At 38.7% G+C, this 19,460-nt stretch overlaps 1 protein-coding gene across 11 annotated transcripts in view; it reads right to left on the bottom strand.

Moving 5' to 3' along the window:
- The window catches only part of ART3 (ADP-ribosyltransferase 3 (inactive)), a 99,508-nt gene that overhangs the window by 1,612 nt on the left and 78,436 nt on the right, over positions 1 to 19,460 (bottom strand). For 3 of the 11 annotated variants that reach the window (XM_054553291.2, XM_054553290.2, NM_001132479.2), the window contains 4 exon segments: positions 13,544 to 13,576; positions 12,246 to 12,278; positions 10,408 to 10,437; positions 10,214 to 10,243 (listed from right to left, as the gene is read on the bottom strand). In XM_054553291.2, coding sequence (XP_054409266.1) covers positions 10,214 to 10,243; positions 10,408 to 10,437; positions 12,246 to 12,278; positions 13,544 to 13,576 — 126 coding nt within the window. 11 annotated transcript variants of the gene reach the window in all.

Here is a 19,460-nt window from a genome sequence, read left to right as displayed (position 1 = left end):
CAACACATGGTGTTTTAAGAGGATACTCAAAACACTCGAACTCACTGCAATAGCAACAGGAGGTGGCCATGAAATGATTACAATGATACAGTATGTATTATAGTTAATTTTATGCAGTTAAGTTTTAATACCGCATCTTTACATTTACGTTTCTTTTGATTTTGAATGGTGCCACATATGGTCTGTGTGCACAAATTTGGATAAATACTAACGTTTTACAACAGATTTGTGTATGTTTTATGGTAGTAAATGATAAAAATAGACTAGCATCTACATATATTTTATGCATTCATGACATACTTTCTTTTTATATATATATATTTCTAGGCCATGCAGTTTGTCTGCAATTTCTTCAAGTTGATGCAAATCTCCAAAAAAATTTCCGATATATTTATTAAAAAAAAAAATCCATGTATAAGTGGATCCATGCAGTTCAAACCTGTGTTGTTCAAGCGTTGACTATATATCATCAATATCTGCTACGCTAGGTTTTATGTAGGATTTCACATGCTTTTACATTTCTATATAGCCAATATAATGATTTTCTGTTGTTCAAGTTCTCTAGCATTTTTTTAGCAATTTTTCTACTTCCATTTTCTGTATATACATGCGAGGTAAAGTTTAACTGTGTGTCTTCTATTTCAAACAAGATAACCACCAACATATAACTGGATATACAGTCATCACTCAGTATCCTTTGGGGACTGGTTCTAGAACCCCTGAGGATACCAAAATCCACAGATGCTCACGTCCCTTATATAAAATAGCATAAATAAATAAATAAAATAGCATACACAGTATTTGCATATACCTACACACATCCTCCTGTATACCTTATACCATCTCTAGATTTCTTACAATACATAATACAATGTAAATGATATGCAAGTAGTTGTTATACTGTATGGGTTTTTTAATTTGTATTATTTTTTCCCACAAATATTTTCGATCCACAGTTGGTTGAATCCCAGAGGATACAGAGGGCTAACTATAGCTGCATTGTTTTTTAAACACTAATCTCTGCAAGATGATAAAAAAAAAGTTTTTCCCTCCATACATACACTGCTGGAGAAACTCTTTCCCTTTCATTTGAACTAGTGGAGAGGAGCAGTGGAGTCCATCCACAGGATAAACTTTTCATGCTGCCCTAAACTGTTTTTGTTTGAACTACAGGGAAGCGTTGACTGGAAGTATCCAAATGGGATCACCACTCAGATTTCATAAATAAAACCAAGAAAAATAGCCAGTAAGATGTGTAAAAGCCTTCATATTATCAATGTACTTGCCACAGTTATAAACATGCAGTTAGATGTATACACATAGAGAAATGGATAGGCAGATGCACACATGCATTGTATAGTCATGCAACGCATAACGATGTTTCCGTCAATGACAGACCACATGTATGACAGACATCCCATAAGATTATAATTATAATAGGGCTGAAAATTTCCTACTGCCTAGCAACATCGTAGCCGTTGTAACATATTACATGTTTGGAGTGATGCTGGTGTAAATAAACCTACTGCACTGCCAGTTGTATAATTGTATAGCACATACAATTATGTACAATGCATAACATTTGATAATAAACAACTATGTTACTGTTTTATGTACTTACTATACTTTTAATCATTATTTTAGACTGTACTCCTCCTACTTATTAAAAAACATTAACTATAAAACAGCCTGAGGCAGGTCCTTCAGGAGCTACTCCAGAAGGCATTATCATAGGAGATGACAGTTCCACGCACATTACTGCCCCTGAAGACCTTCCAGTGGAACAAGATGTGGAGGTGCAAGACAGTGATATTGATGATCCTGACCCTGTATAGGCCTAGGCTAATGTAAATGTTTGTGTCTTAGTTGTTAACAAAAGTTTAAAAAGTTAAAAAAAAAGAAAGGTGATAAAAAAGCTTTATAGAATAGGATATAAAGAAAAAATATTTTTGTACTACTGTACAACATGTGTTTTAAGCTAAGTGTTATTACAAAAGAGTCAGATTAAAATTAAGTTTATAAAGTAAAACAGTTACATTAAGCTATGGTTAATTTACTATTGAAGAAGGAAAATTTGTTTTGAATTTAGTGTAGCCTCTGTATAGCATGTATAAAGTCCACAGGAGTACACAGTAGTGTCCCAGGCCTTCACGTTCGCTCAACACTTACCACCCAGGGCAACTTCTGGGCCTACAAGCTCCATTCATGTTAAGTGCCCTATACACCTGTACCATTTTTTATCTTTTATATTTTTACCATAACTTTTCTATGTTTAGATACACAAATACTTACCATTGTGTTACCGCTGCCTACAGTACTCAATACAATAACATGCTGTAAAGGTTTATAGCCTAGGAGCAGTAGGCTATACCATGTAGCCTACATGTGTAGCAGGGTATACCATCTAGGGTTGGGTAAGTACACACTATGATGTTTGCACAACAACAAAATCACTTAACACATTAATCAGAACATATCCCCATCGTTAAGCAATGCATGACTGTATGTTACCACAGACCAGTGGTTCTCAGGGGGGCAGTATTGCCCCAGGAGGCAGTTTGGACGTCAAGAGGTTTTTTTTTGTTTTTTTGTTTTTTTGTTTTTAATCATTGCTAACAGTGGAGTGGAGATAGAGGGCTAGATATCCTGCAGTGCTCTAGTCCTGGACCATGAAAAATTGACCAACTTCCTGCACAACTTTCAAATGTACTGCTAGACATGCATGTAAGTTAAAACCTATTTAAAATAATCAAACTCAGAACCTAAAGCAGTTTTATGTATAAGTATCTTTAATAGTTTTGATAAACTTAATTAAACATCAGTTTTTATTTAGTATCTACTCTATTTCTTCACTCCATTTTCTTATACTTCCTGTATAGAGTAGCTTCCAATCTTCTCTTCAACCCAAATTTATTTGCATAAATGTAAACATCTGTCTACTTTAGACATGATGTTGATTTTTATGGGTACAAATGCATCTCATCTATGGATCTTCTTTCTGGATAATATAAGGACTTTATAAAATACTTGTTATAAACGGAGAATTGGGTTGAGAACCACTGTTCTTTCTTTTTTAATATATATTTTCTTTTTTATTTTTATATTTTGCTCCCAGTCTCCAGACTGGTAAGAACCACTGTTCACTGGTAAGAACAGTGTTCTAAGAATCACTGTTCTGAGACTCTAGATACAACAGAAAATGATTATCGAAAAAACAAAGCTGTATTGTCCACAACACACACATGCACACACAAGCTTTTGGATATGACATTATACTCTGTTATTAAGATGCCTTAAACCCTTGCAACTTTGTTCCCTTTATTGAGGAAAAATAAATTTCTCACTTTTTCTATATTACAGAAGCAGGCATTTATCAACTGAGGAAATGAGATATTTCTTACTAGGATTGTTCATATTTCCTTGACTTTTATCTTCTAAAATATAAAGAGATTTTTGAGTTAGTTATAATATTGTACATCTGTTTATCCAGAAAAGAAAGATCTGATTAAAAATTAAGCAAACTTGGTTATCTCTGGGAGTGGGTCTGAGGGGCAGGGTAATAGGTTTACGGGTATGTGTGGGGTTAGGGGAAGGGTTTAATTTGTTCTCATCTGTGCTCTTTGAATTTTTTTTCCCATCAATATGTGTTTACATAAAAATAAAAGTTAAAATTTTATTCACAAAAAAGTATTTTCTACATATTGAACTTAGATTCCCAAGTACATTAATACCTACTATTCATTGAGTGTTAACTATGTGCCATGCATTGTGCAAATGCTTTATGTACACTGTCACCTTTACTTCTTAGTCTTATTAGCCAGGTATAATTATCCATATTTCACAGATATTCCTTAAAACATTTATGAAATGTTTTGAGGAATGCCATGCATAAAATCACAGGGGTAATTGGTGCTAGAAATATCTAATTTCAAATTTGCTCTGAATTACTATGCTATACAGATGCTTCTCGACTTATGGTGGGGTTGTGTCTCAATAAATCCAATGTAAGCTGAAAATACTATAAGTCAAAAATGCATTTAACTCACCCAACCTACAGAACATCATGGCTTAACCTAGCCTACCTTAAACGTGCTCAGAACACTTACATGAGCCTGCAGTTGGGCAAAATCAGCTAAGATAAAGCTTATTTTATAATAAAATATTGAATGTCTCATGTAATCTATTGAATATTGTACAGAAAGTGAAAAAGAGAATGGTATGGGTACTTGAAGTATGGTTTTTATTGAATGTGTATGGCTTTCAGACCATTGCAAAATCAAAAAATCCTAAGTTGAACCTGATAGAGCAAGAGCACCGTCATCTTGGACAAACACCACCACTTTAAATTCCAGCTCCCTTTCTAGCCTCATGCATTTCAAGGAAATCACCTCTTCTAACTACAAGAAGCCAGAAGGAACAAACAGTAAAACACAGATAAAACAGCTCGGGCACAAAGGGAGGTGGGGGGAAAGTCTCTTGAGTAACTTCCAAACTTCACCCTCATACAATGGGCCCCAGTAAAACAGTGGGTCTTAATAAGCACATTCCTTTCCCTTCAGTTGCACTAAGTTAGGGAAGCTAAAAGCAGACTTGGGGAATATGCCTGCAGCTGCAGAATGATGTATGGGAACAGACACACAACCCTCCCTCCCAGATAAGCACAACAAAGAGACACAGAAGCAGTCCAAGCCTCTGATAAACTCTCCCACCCTAAATCCTTAAAAACTCTTAGTCTGTAAAAAAGTGGGCTTCTAACCTAACTCGTCCAGAAGGCGCCTCTCAAGTTTGTTTTCTCTAAAACAAATCTGTCCTAACCGGCAAGCCACCTTTTCGTGTTTCTTTCCTCTTTCTTTAATTCTTACAGACTGACCATTGTAACTTGGAGACCATCTGTACTACCAAGTGTGTGCCTAGCATTGAAATATTATGATATTACCATATTTTAACAGCTTTGAAGCCAAATACCAATTCTAGGTGCCCAGGATAGAAGTGGATAACTAAATCTGTTTGGAAGACAAGTGTAGCACAAAGTGAACAAAGCTTGAAAAGTTTGAGTCCTGGGTGTCTCTTTCTAGCCTATTATAAATTCGTTAACCTTCTTATGTTCCATGTTCTCATCTCTGAAGTGTCAATAATATTTATCTTATTGGATTAAATGAGCTCCTGTGTACTGTTTTCACATCACCTTTTAAAAAGCTACACATAGCTTTCCAGGAGAGGGCACAATACGCTGTAGTCCCAGCAAAATCTAGTGGCCTATTGGACGATACAGAGTGTGGTGAGGAGCACAGAATGGCTGGTCCCAGTATTGGCATGCTGCACAGTCCTCATTCACAGTTCTTGGATGATGCTATTTCTATGCCTACAGATTCCTTCACCCTGAGAAGCCTGCCTCACTCTGGAATAGACAGGCCCAGCTGGAAGCCAACTGTTCCAGTTTAAGATCAAGTGCCTTTTTTGATGATTGGCCCAGAGAACCGTTAATAGCAGCCTGCTGCTCACACTGAAAGTAATTCTCAACATTTTCCCTGTCTGGCTTGCAGACTGGGGTATCGGAAAGTGTACAGCCCAGATGTTTTCCCCAGACCCCATAAGACTGAACTAATTGAATGATTATGGTAAAGGACTTAGAATCCATGGTGCCTCCACCCCCAGTAAAGAACGTATTACCAGGTTTTTCATTCAGTTGTTATCATTTTTATTCCTAAACAAGAAGGAGGTTTTCAGATACTAACAAAGGCAGCTACCATTTACTACTATGTTACTACCATTCATTTTGCTAGGTACTTTATCTCATTAGGTCTTTAATCAGTCCTGCAAGACAGAAGCTTTCCTCATTTTACAGATGTGAAAGCAGGGGCATAGAAAGTGAAGCAACTTATATAAAGCTACTCAGAGGAAAGTGGCAGAGACTTCCTGAAGCCAGGTCTATCTGTCTACACAGCTCATGTTCATCTCCCACCATGCTCAGTGGCTGCCTTTCAGATAGCCAGATGAGCAAGACCCCAATGATGGCACTGTGCAAACTCAGGACTAGCGAGCTGAAGAGATGTAGACGCACGAGGTGTGTCATCAGTGTCACTAGAGGTTCACTTCAAAGTTGTGGCCAAATAAATACAACAGTGGAAATTTGGGTCAATATAAAACAGGTCCTGGACCCTTTTCTCTGAGCCTATGTTCTCTGAGCCTTTATTTAACTAATAGAAAACTCTGTTTCTGTATACAGCATGCAGCTTCCATTGACAGCAGCGTTACGTGAAGTTCAGCACTGTGTGGCTGGATATAGTTTTTAAGATGCCAAATATCTAATTTCCTTAACAGATCATCATTCCCATAGTAACAAAACCTGCAAAAAAATATTTTCAAAGTACTACATGAACTCAGGAGAAAGGGTTTTAATCACTGGACAGTGGCTTGCACCCTGAGATTCTATGGTTTTATAGTCCTTACAAATATTCCTGTCATGTACATGTGACTGCTAATGGCTACATTTGATAGATGACAATTATGAGGCATAGGAAGTCCCATGCATATCTAATGGTGACTGTACTCCCCAAACTGGCATGTTCCCCTCTGGCATGCCTATCAGTTGCTTACCAGGTAGTGGAAAAGGTTCTGGAATTTTCATTCCTAAATGAGAAGGAAGTTTTCAATGACTTACAGTTTGCTCCACTGAGTATAATTTTCAAACTCTTGTCTGCTAAGCTTAAGAGATGCAAGTACCCAAGGCCCCAATGCACTATAGTTTCTGGCTTTTTATTTAAAAGTTCTGCTTACATAAACCCTCATTATACAAATCCACACCAAGATTAGAGGAGTCTTCTGCCATAGCACTTCACTGAGCACGTTATGCCAGGAGAATACCATGTTTTGTTACCTGGAGATACAGGCAATGAGATGTTAGCCAAGACTAACAGTCAACTTGTGCGTAAAGTTAGGTTTCTATTGAATAACTTTAGCTGTAGAACCTGGACGGTGCTGGACTGATGCATCCAGACCCCAGGAGGCTTTCCCTCAGCCACATCCAGGGGAGAACTAACTTTCCTGCCCCAGAGACAATGCTCCAGGAGCACATGAATGCACAGGAAGAAAGGCACTTTCTCTACTCTTCCCCAGCTAAATATTTGTAGATGACTGGCAGGTAGCTATAAGGGAAATATTCATGAATAACAGTCTCATGACAGTATTCTCTTAAATGCCTGGGAATCCTGCTCAACTCATTCTTGGGCTCAGGGAGTAAATAGAAAGCTGTCTTACCAGGTATTTGGGTGGGTTCAAGGATTTTCACATCTAAAGGCAGAAATGAATATTGGTTTGTATTAATCAGTTATCTTATACTGTTAATACTCTTCTTTTGTCTATACTTCCTCCATTTCCAACTTTCAAAAAAAAAAGGCAGGGGGAAAGAAAAAAGAAACAGCAACAACAAAAACACCTTTCAATGGCTCTTCATTCTCCATGTGACAGAGTCCAAACTCCTTAGCCTGGACTTCAAGAACTTCCACGATCTAACCCTTGTCTTTCCAACTTTATCTTCAGAAGGCAGTCCCAATATATCAGTTTTTGGATGAAACAGTACTGGCTTTACGTTTCTGCTTGGTTTAGCTCTACCGTAATTATAGTTATTAGCTCTGTGACTTTGGGCAGACTACTTAATCCCTCCTAACTTCAGTTTCTCACTTTGCAAGAGAAATATTTACCTCTTAGGTTTGTAGTTAGTGAAGTTTAAAGAAAGACTGCATAAAAGTGCTTGGTACACTGCATGGAGCGAAAAAAGGTACTCAATAAATGAAGTCCCTTTGTTCTTGTCTAACTCATTCCTCAAACTCTCCAGGCTCCGTAATATCTTTTTTCTTTTTTGAGAGACAGGGTCTCGCTGTGTCACCCAGGCTGTGGTGGGGTACAATGACTATCATAACTCACTATGATTCTCCTGCCTACACCTCCCAAAGAGCTGGGATTATAGGTGTGAGCCACTGTGCTGGCTTTTCACAATGTTCTTAATCCTAGGAATCCTTATTGTCTCCTAACCATGTAGCTAGTCTCAGTAAATAGATTATTTACCAGGTGAAACAGTGAGCCTCTGGCTTTTTATTCCTAAGGATGAGAATAAGAACTATTTAGTAAAAAAATGCAATCAGCTTGAAAATTAATTTGACCTTATACTTGACTTCTGTAGTAGAAAACTCAGAATGCTTTGAGAAATGGCAGAAGACAAGGTAACAAAAAGAAGAGATTTAACCCACTGGAGCCTAACTGATGATAAGAACTAAGGCTAGTGACCCAGAATCTCTCCTAGGTTAAGCACCTGTTGTTCATTTTTTAAAAATTCAAAATTCAACCCAAAGACCTTGACCCAAAATTGGCATTATATGTAATATATAAAATATGCTTCCTAATTATATAATACGTTATAGATAATTTGGAAAAATACAGAAAATTATTAAAAATTAAAGTTCTCTTAAAACTGCAGATCTCGGAAATACTCTACTCATTCTTAACATTTTTGGTGTATTTCAATCATTTTACTATGCATACATATATATGCATATACATTTTTAAAAGTTAATATTATACTCTATATGCAGTTTTATATCCAATTATTTACCATTGTATTAAGAGTACTTTCTTCTATCTTTAGATGGTTTCAAAAACATGATTTTTAAGTTGCTTAGTGTTTCATAACATAGATAGTATTTTATTTAACAATATCCAACGGTTGGACACTGAGGCTGTTTCTAAATTTTTGCTACTGTCAAATAAAAATTATAGGAGGCCATTGCTTCAGACTAAGTTTCTGCAGAAGGCCTCAACAGACCAGACTAAAAATCGAAACGGAGTCACCCATGCTAAAGTTCCACATCACCTAAACTAAGTTGTCTGACCTTCTAAGAAATCAGGAGAAAGAAATAACAGAATTTCCCAAACTGGCCATTTTAAAATTTTCAATCAGCTTGATAAATGAATTTCCCGCTGCTTCAATCCTTACATACAAAAAAGGTAGCCTGAAATAAACTGATGTTAACTAATCAGTTATTTTTCTACTGTTCTGTCTAAAAGTAACTAATATACTCTGTTTTTTGCTTCCACTTTCTTTGGCTCTTCTCTGTCTTTAAAGCCAAACTTCTGTGCTCAGCTCAATGGACACATTCTATGGAATAAAGTGTTGCCCAATTCTAGAATCTCAAATAAAGCCAATTGATCTCTTTAAATTTGTTGTAATTTTGTCTTTTGACACTACCTTAACACGGTGATAAGCATTTTTGTACACAAATCTTTGTGTTCATCTCTAATTTCCTTGGGACAAATATCCAAAAGTGTTATAACCGAGTCAAAAGGTACAAATATTTTTAAGACTAGTAATACATACTACTAAATTGCTCTCCAAAATAGTTCCAATTTATAATCTCACCAGTAATTTATGAGACTGTTCCTGTCCCGGTACCCTTGAGGACATCTGAGTAATTTTTTTTTTCCAAGATGGAGTCTCGCTCTGTCACCCAGGCTGGAGTGCAGTGGCGTGATCTCAGCTCACTGCAACCTCCACCTCCCAGGTTCAAGTGATTCTCCTGCCTCAGCCCCCCAAGCAGTTGGGACTACAGATGTGCGCCGCCATGCCTGGCTAATTTTTGTATTTTTAGTGGAGACGGGGTTTCACTGTGTTGGCCAGGCTGATCTCGTGATCTGCCCGCTTTAGCCCCCCAAAGTGCTGGGATTACAGGCGTGAGCCACCCCGCCTGGCCGTTTAAGCAATATTAAAAATAAAACAAAAACAAATACTTGAGGATGAGTTATACTTCGGAATGTACTAAATAATCAAATGGATATAGCTAATGGCATATATTAATCAGATTGCTGGAGACAGAAATAAATACAAAGAATAGTCATTTTAACTTAGAAAAAACAACACTATTTGTTATGCCCTGCCCAATACCCTAGAGGTCACAAGAATGTGGGGAATAATTAGTCACACCTTCCTCTATTTGGTGGGATGACCTAAAGATTGTTAGACAGGAGAAACAGAGCTGCTATGTCATTTTTCTAAAGAATTCTACCTGAAACCCAGGAGAGTCTCTAATATACCAAACCAGTAAGCTAAGGTGAGCTCTGCTTTCCTCCCACTTTTCTTACCACGACATTCTTCCCAGTTCCCACATGTAAAGGGAGATATATTGCAAAATGTAAGCCCCCAGAATTTATATAAATGTCTTACCATAGTCTTCAAGCTTCTGTTTTTTCTCACCTGAGTTACAAAAAGAAGCTTATCAGTTTTAACAATGGAACAAAAGAATTGGCAGTTACTATAGCTACAGCAAAATTATTTTCGTAAATATGAAAATATTCCCACCTGTAAAGGGAGGTATCTTGTAAAATGTAAGCCCCCAGAATTTATAAAAAATGTCTTACCATGGTCTTCAAGCTTCCGGTTTTTCTTACCTGAGTCACAAAAAGAAGCTCATCAGTTTTAATGAAGGAACAAAAGAATTGGCAGTTACTACAGCTACAGCAAAATTATTTGCAAGAAATATGAAAATATTCCCACCTGTAAAGGGAGGTATCTTGCAAAATGTAAGCCCCCAGAATTTTTTTTTTTTTTTTTGAGATGGAGCCTCGCTCTGTTGCCAGGGTACAGTGCTGTGGCACGATCTCAGCTCACTGCAACCTCCAACTCCCTGGTTCAAGGGATTCTCCTGCCTCAGCCTCCCGAGTAGCTGGGACTACAGTACAGGCATGCACCACCACGCCCGGCTAATTTTTGTATTTTTAGTAGAGATGGGGTTTCACTATGTTGGCCAGGATGGTCTCAATCTCCTGACCTCGTGATCTGCCCACCTCGGCCTCCCAAAGTGCTGAGATTACAGGCATGAGCCACCACACCTGGCCAAACCCCCAGAATTTATAAAAATGTCTTACTATGGTCTTCAAGCTTCTGGTTTTTCTCACCTGAGTCACAAAAAAGAAGTTCATCCATTTTAACGATGGAACAAAAGAACTGGCAGTTACTATTGCTACAGCAAAATCATTTTCAGGAAATATGACTATAAAGAACCATTTGATATGTCCAGGAAACTACGCTACTAAACTTAAGTTGTCGGTCAGAGTCTAAATGTACCTTGGCTAATGAGCTGGAACATTCTCTGCCCCAACTATTAAGAAAAGTCATTACAAATAGCTTGTCTACCAGGGATCTCAAGGAGCCGAGAAAATGTCTATGTTGAAGAATCAGCTAAAGTCCCTGGGAAGTGATCAGCAGAACCTATGACTGCAATGGAACAATAAAAAGAAGGGCTGCTAAACAAGTCCTCAAGGCGTAAAGTGCTTCACTTCTATCAGGACAGGAAGTATCTTCCCAAACATGAAATAAATTGCATGTTTTAAAAAGGCTGGAACCTCTTCTCTTTTCAACAAAGAAAAATTTATTGTAGCCATATGAGCCAAACACATGATAAGGAACTTACATGCAAAGAAAGGATTTGGGCCATATATCCTTAAGTGGAAACTTTAAGAGCATCTAATCACCTACATATTTTAGTTAAATCATATTAAACATCAAGCATCCGCATATTTGAGAGATCCAAATATGCTGAGTTTTGTATTTTCGTCTGAGTATTTGGAGTCACACAGGTTCATTTTAATGACTGAATACAGAGCTATACCTAAGAAGCCCCCAGAACTGGTCAAGAATGACTCCAGCTCTTCATTCTCACCACCCGTATTCCCCAGAAAGTTTCCATATTGTTCAGATCTCCACAAAGCCAATTCTCTCATTTGAGGAAGGTATATTTCCCTAAAATAGGTTCTTTATTTTTTTCCTCTCATATAGGCCAAGTCACTGCTTTATATCTGCAAATTTTTTTCAGCTAAGAAATACATTTGCTAAACAAGAAAGAGCTATTAAACATCCAGGTAAGGATTATTATTATTAACTTTGGAGAGAGTTTCACCCTGTCACCCAGGCTGGAATACAGTGGGTGCAATCTTGGCTCACTGCAACCTCTGCCTCCCAGACTGAAGTGATCCTCCCGCCTCAGCCTCCCAAGTAGCTGGGACTACAGGTGCACACCACCATGCCTGGCTAAGTTTTGTATATTTTGTAGAGATGGGGTTCTGCCATGTTGCCCAGGCTGGTCTCAAACTCCTAGGCTCAAGTGATCCACTCGCCTCGGCCTTCCAAAGTGCTGGGATTACAGGCGTGAGCCACCATGCCCAACCAAGATTATTTTTAAAAATTAGAGCATACTCACCAGGGTTGTAGACATAGATGGGTTGAAAATATTCTGAAATACAGACATGTTTTCATCACACGGTACTATGCTCAGATGTGAATGTCAGGTTCAGTCTATTTTTAAATGTTCATTAATAATAAAGATTGAGTTGGCTTCTATTTAAGAAACATAAAAATATGGTTACTATAAGAGATATAAAATTTCAATTAAAAGACAAATGGATGTGGATTCACTTTTTTTTTTTTTTTTGAGACAGAGTCTTGCTTTGTCGCCCAGGCTGGAGTGCAGTGGCATGATCCCGGTTCACTGCAACCTCTCCCTCCCAGGTTCAAGCAATTCTGCTTCAGCCGCCCAAGTAGCTAGGATTACAGGCGCCTGCCACCACATCTGGCTAATTTTTGTATTTTTAGTAGAGCCAGTTTCACATGTTGCCCAGGCTGGTCTCAAACTCCTGACCTCAAGCAATCCACCCTCCTCAGCCTCCAGATGTAGATTCATTTAAGTTACATGAAAAAAAATTCACAGGAAAGCTAGCCAGGAATACAGCTAGAAACAGACCCTTGTTTTTGAACTTTTTTTCCCTCTCTTCTGATACCTTTGGTATGTTTTTAAAGTTTTTAATGAGGAAATCTTCAAAAGGATCCACCCAGAGCGTGTCTTAATCCAAAGGCATTTTTTGGTATCTTTAATTCAAATTTATTAGACCTATTTGATAATGCTGTTCCTTAATAGTCTTAGAATTTTCTGTCTGCCTTCCCAAATCTTTCCCATAGTCCTCTAAGAGATTTTTTTTTGGTCACATCCTCTTATTTTTCCCCGAGGAAGTTAAAATTGACCGCATTACCCTTCTGTCATCCCGTTCTCCTCCTTCCTTGACCTATATTCATGCCATTCCTTCATCAGTCTCCCAAATGTTAGTTCCTAAGATAACAAAATATAGGAATAGGAGCTAGCTCTTTGCATGGGAGTCAAGTGGGAAATGGCTGAAGATGTAGGGGAATTAAGGAGGCCTTAACCTCCTGTAAGGTCAGGCTCAGATGACAGTGGCGTGTTCCCTTCATGCCCAGGCCAATGCAGTGTCTGAGAGAAGAGCCGCAGGCAAGTCTGGGGGTGGGGATGAGGGTGGCAGTGGGGACTGGCAGCAAAGGCTCCTAGGCTCTCCACCTGAAAAGGTACTAGCAGTAGCACAATTTAGCCTTGAGAAAATGATGTTTGACAGAATGACAATACAGTGGTGAGGTGGCTCTGACCCATACCTATGAGAAGTAACTGATAAAATTCCTATTATAGGGATAAGACTTTAAAGCGTATCTTACCTAGGTTCTCAATACAGTTTTCGGTTTTTAGTCCTGAAACACAAAGATAAAGCTTTATTAGTTAGACATAATCTACCCTAGTAAATATTTCAATTAATCTATGGCTATTGGTAACCTAATCTGTCAGCTCCTGGTTTATCAGACTCATAATTAGTAACATGAAAATTGCAGGCTGGGCATGGTGGCTCATGCCTGTAACCCCAGCATTTCGAAAGGCTGATGCGGGAGGATCGCTTCAGCCCAGGAGTTCGAGACCAGCCTGGGCAACATAAGGAGACCCCATTTCTACAAAATTTTTTTTTTAAAAATTAGGTAGGCATGGTGGCACACACCTGTAGTCCCAGCTACTCAGGAGGGCCAGGTGGGAGGCTCCCTTGAGCCCAGGACGTTGAAGCTGCAGTGAGCTGTGATCACACTACTACACTCCAGCCTGGGCGACAGAGTGAGACCCTATCTCAATTATTTAAAAAAATTGCAGAACAAGTATATTTTAGTATTTATAGTACAGCCACCAAACAGCCATATGACCTTTGACAAAACACCTAAGCTTTCTGGAATTCAGTTTTCTTATCTGTATCTTTTACTAGGAGACTGCTTCAAATGACTTTCAAGGACCCATCCAGGGCTAATACCTTATCATTCTATTCTATAATTAGTCTGCAAAATTTAGGAGAAAATTTACCTGTCCAATTAATCCTCTCTTCAGATACTAAACATCCTCAACAGCAAACCTATCCCTCTACTACAACAATTCCTATCCTTTGAAGAAAAAGAATCTCAATCAGACCTTCAACATCCTTTAATATTTGAACAAAGATCCTTCGCATTCATATAAAGAAAACGGGTTGGTATGCCCCAGAATATTCATTTGTATATGAGGAAATCCACAATATTTGGAGAACAGAACGTGGCATCTGACAGTACTTTTTGAAAGGCCCTAGATGCTCTCACTGGTGATGCCCTAGAAAAAGTTGTCAGCGCTGCAGTGATTCCCCTGAGACTTGACAGAAAAGGTAATCTAGCAGCCAACAGCAGTGAGGTAAGAAGGTTAGTGAGAAAGCGTACAGATTTGGTGCAGTATGAGCCATATGGAAGGCCTACCAGAATGCACAACAAAGGTCCAGATGCCTCGTGGTCTCTACTTCATACCTGATGAACACACTAATCTAATCTGGAAGTTCAGCTACCTGAAGAGGAGCCTCTTTACCTACAATAGGAGAATCCCTAGAGAGGCCTGGCTCCTAAAAAAGATATATACTTCTATAATCTGCTCTCAAGTCCTGCTCCATTTGTTGTGAGTGTCTGAACCAAAAACCCAGGTGATTTGGTCCACTTTCTACTGGTCCAGGAAATAACAGATACGTTAGAATCTGGACAGTGCCCTGAGGCTAAACTCAGGCATTTGACTAGACTAGAAATTTAAAAATTGGTTCTAGAGATTATTACAAAATGTTGTCTCAGGGTGTGGTGGCTCACACCTGTAATCTCAGCACTTTGGGAGACCAAGGCGGGTGAATCACCTGAGGTCAGGAGTTAGAGACCAGCCTGGCCAACATGGTGAAACCCCGTCTCCACTAAAAATACAAAAATTAGTCCAGCGTGGTGGTGCGTGCCTATAATCCCAGCTACTTGGGAGGCTGAGGCCGGAGAATCACTTGAACACGGGAGGCAGAGGTTGCAGTGAGCCAAGATGGCACCATTGCACTCCAGCCTGGGCGACAAGAGCAAAACTCTGTTTCAAAAAAAAAAAAAAAAAAAAAAAAATGTTGTCTCAGCAGGAGATGAGTGAGTACAAGCCTCATCCAGAGGGCATATTTGAAGGTAAGGTGAAGGTGAGGGGAATTGTGGATGTAAGTTGAAAGATGCAGCCTGGGGACCAGGCACCAGGGGGATTTTAAAAGGCTTTGTCTTTTGTCTGTAGCACAAGTTAGAGCATGTTTCTCAAAGTGTAGTTTTCCAGCCACATACTTCAGAATCACCGGGGTGCTTATTAAAAAGGCAAATTCCAGGACCATAGCCAGGACTATTATTGCTACATACTTTCTAGAGGGGGATGCCTTGTGATCTGCATTTTAAATAAGCACTCCAAGTGATTTTTATGCACAAAATTTTTGAAGGCCTCCTGCATAGAAAAGAATGGGTATATTTATTTATTATTATTTTTTCTTTTTTAGATGGAGTCTCGCTCTGTCACCCAGGCTGGAGTGCAGTGGCGTGATCTCGGCTCACTGCAACCTCCGCCTCCTGGGTTCAAGCAATTCTCCTGCCTCAGCCTCCTAAGTAGCTGAAATTACAGGCACCCACCACCACGCCCAGCTAATTTTTGTATTTTTAATAGAGGCACGGTTTTACCATGTTGGCGAGGCTGGTCTTGAACTCCTGACCTCAGATGATCCACCTGCCTCATCCTCCTAAAGTGCTGGGATTACAAGCGTGAGCCACTGTACTGGCCTCTTTAATGTTTAACACAGAGTCATTTTGTTAAGATTGCATTTCTCCTCCCTATTTAAACTCTAGATTTAATCTTCTGCTTAGCATTTTCAATAGCAGTAATTAAACTATTTTGAGTTTCTAAAGAAATAGCAGGGTTAAAAATGGATAAGAGAATTGGTCCAGAAATAAAAGGAGAAGCATAAATATATAACGAATGAAAAAGGAAACCTAACAACAGATTCAGCAGATGTAAAAAGATATGAAAATATTATGAACAGCTTTATGCCTACTAATTTAAAATACAAAGGCAAATGGACAAATTCCTAGAAAAATTTAACTTACCAACCCTTAAGTAGTTTAAAATTTTTCCAGAGAGAATATACCAAGATAATTCAATTTTTATAGACAGAGTACCAGAGACAAGGGAGTGGCACAAACAGAGAACCCTAGAGATCTGCAAAGGGTTTCCCTCAAGTATTCAGTGGAGTGCTGATCAGATTATACGTGTGAGAAAACTACCGAAGGCCAGAGAAAGAACCCACAAGGTCAAGAGTAGTGTCTATTCCCATCAACCAGGCTGGAAAACCTTATAATTCACAGGCATTAGGTAGAGTATGGAGAAGGGTACAGCCTCAGCAGTGAGAAATAATGAGCCCTAGATGAAAGTGTCTCTGGTTCTGCCTAGAAAATCTGAAGAATAAGCCCCAAAACAATCAAACTGTTCTAAAGTAAATTAACTATGTACCAGAACAAAGCTCAAGAAAATAAAATTACCATGCACACAACAAGGTAAAATTCACAACATCTGGCACCCAATCAAAAACTACCAGCAAAGAAACAGGAAAATACAATTCATCATGATAAGAGAACTCAATCTAACGAAACTAACCCAGAGCTGACACAAATGTTAGTATTATCAGAAAAGTAAATTAAAGTAGTCATTACAACTGTATTCCATGTGTCCAAAAAATAGATTAAAGGTGTTGTCTTACCTCCAGCTGCCACACAAAATACCACAGACTGGATGGCTTAAACAACAGATTTTTATTTCTCATAATTTCAGAGCTGGGAAATCCAAGAGCAAGGTACTGGCAGATTCAATTTCTGGTAAAGGCTTTCTTCTTGGCTTGCAGATAGCCACCTTCTCACTATATCCTCATATGTCAGAGAAAGAACAAAGCTATGGTCTCCTTTCCTCTTCTTATAAGGACACTAGCCCCATCATGGGTACTCCCAACCCTCATGACCTAATCTAAACCTAATTACTTCTTAAAGGCCCTACCTCCACATACCATCACAGTGAGGATTAGGGCTTCAACATATGAATTTTGGGGGGGATATATTCAGTAGCGTGTCAGTACTACTAACAGGTGTTAAGTAGAGACGTGGAAGATATAAAAAGACCCAAATTGAATTTCTAGAGACAAAAATTCTGAGATGAAAAATACACTAGATAGAATTACTGACAAACTAGACACTGCAGAAAAAAAGATTAGCAAACTTGACATATTGTGGTATGCAGAATAATACCCTTCTTAAAGAGGTCTACATCCTATCCCCAGAACCTGTGAATATGTTATTTTATATGGCAAAAGAGAACTATGGTTGCAGATGCAAATAATATTGCTAATTAGCTGGCCTTCAGGTGGGGCAATTATCTTGGCTTTTCCAGGTGAGCTCAATCTAATAACATAAATTCTTAAAAGTGGAAAAAACAAAAAGTAGAAGAGAGGATCAGAGAGATGCGAGGTGCAGAGGACTCAACATGCTGTTTCTTTCTTTTTTGAGATGGGGTCTCAGGGTCTCCCTCTGTCACTTAGGCTGGAGTGCACAGTGGCGTGGTCATGGCTCACTGCAACATCAACTCTTGGGCTCAAGCAATCCTCCCATCTCGGCCCACCACAGGCAGCTGGAACCACAGATGCATGCCACCATGCCCGTATACTTTTTTTATTTTATTTTTTGTAGAGACAGGGTCTTGCTATGTTGCCCAGGCTGGTCTCAAACTCCTGAGCCCAAGTGATCCTCCTGCCTCAGCATCCCAAAGTGCTGAGATTACAGGCATAAGCCACCACACCTGGCCATCAACATGCTGTTTCTGACTGAAGATGGATGAAGGAGGCCACAAACCAAGGAATGCAGGTAACCCCTGGAAGCTGGAAAAAGCAAGAAAACAGATTCTTGCCTAAGCTCCCGGGAAGGAATGCAGCCCTACCACCACCTTAATTTCAGCTCAGCAAGACTTACGTCAGGCTTCTGAAATACAGAATTGTATGATAATAAATCTAGATGTGTTGTTTTAAACCATTAAGTTTGTGGTAATTTGTTATGGCAGCAATGAAGTACTGAAATATACAAAACAATAGAAAACATCTAAAAATGAAACAGAAAAATACTAATAACAAGAAACATTAGAGTTTCACTGAGCTGGGGACAACCTCAAGCAGTTTAATATACATATAAACAGAATCCCTAAAGGAAGAAGAGAGGGGTGAAAAAATATTTGTACAAACAGTAGTCACAACTTTCCAAATGTGATAAAAACTATGAACCTACAAATCCATAAAGTTCAATGAACTCCAAGCACAAGATACATGAAAAAAATGACACTAAGTTACATCATAATCAAATTGGTCCAAATAAGTATGATAAACACAAAGTCTTAAAAGCAGCCGGTGGGGAGAAGGGGAGCTAAATAAAGAGGAACAGAAATGAGGAGCACAATAGATATTTTTGTCAGAAGCAATTTAAGTAAAACAACAGGGGAACAGTAAATTTGTAAACTACTAAAAGAAAAAAAAAAAAAAGCTCAATCTAGAATTCTATACCCAGTGAAAATAGCTTTCAAAACTGAAGGTGAAATACTTTTCACACATACAACACTTAAAGGTAAATCTGACAAAAGATGGAAAAGACTTATACACGGAACACTATTTGGATACAGCTGACAGAAATTAAGACCTAAATAAATGGAGATTTTATGCTGTGTTCATGAGTTGGAAAAGTATTTTTTTTTAAACTCTTCTCATATTGATCTATAAATGCAAGGCAAGCTTAATCAAAATCCAAGCAGAAATTGTAGAAATTGACAAGGTGGTTCTAAAATTCACATGGAAGCATAAAGAACATATAATCACCAAAACAACTTTGCAAGAAAAGAATACGATGAACACTACCTGGTTTTGAGGTTTATTATATAGCTATAGTGATCAATATATGATACTGGGATAAAGATAAATCTCTGGGCGCAGTGGCTCACACCTATAATCCCAGCACTTTGGGAGGCTGAGGCAGGTGGATCACTTCAGGTCAGGAGTTCAAGGCCAGCCTGGCCAACATGGTGAAACCCTGTCTCTACTAAAAGTACAAAAAATTAGCTGGGCATGGTGGCACATGCCTGAAGTCCCAGCTACTTGGGAGACTGAGACAGGAGAATTGGTTGAACCTGGGAAGCAGAGGTTGCAGTGAGCCAAAATTGCGCCAC

Source organism: Pongo abelii, chromosome 3 (genome assembly GCF_028885655.2).
Source record: "Pongo abelii isolate AG06213 chromosome 3, NHGRI_mPonAbe1-v2.0_pri, whole genome shotgun sequence".
Taxonomy (NCBI): Eukaryota; Metazoa; Chordata; class Mammalia; order Primates; family Hominidae; genus Pongo; species Pongo abelii.
Note: the sequence above shows the minus strand (reverse complement) of the source record. Positions and strands in the feature narration are given on the sequence as shown.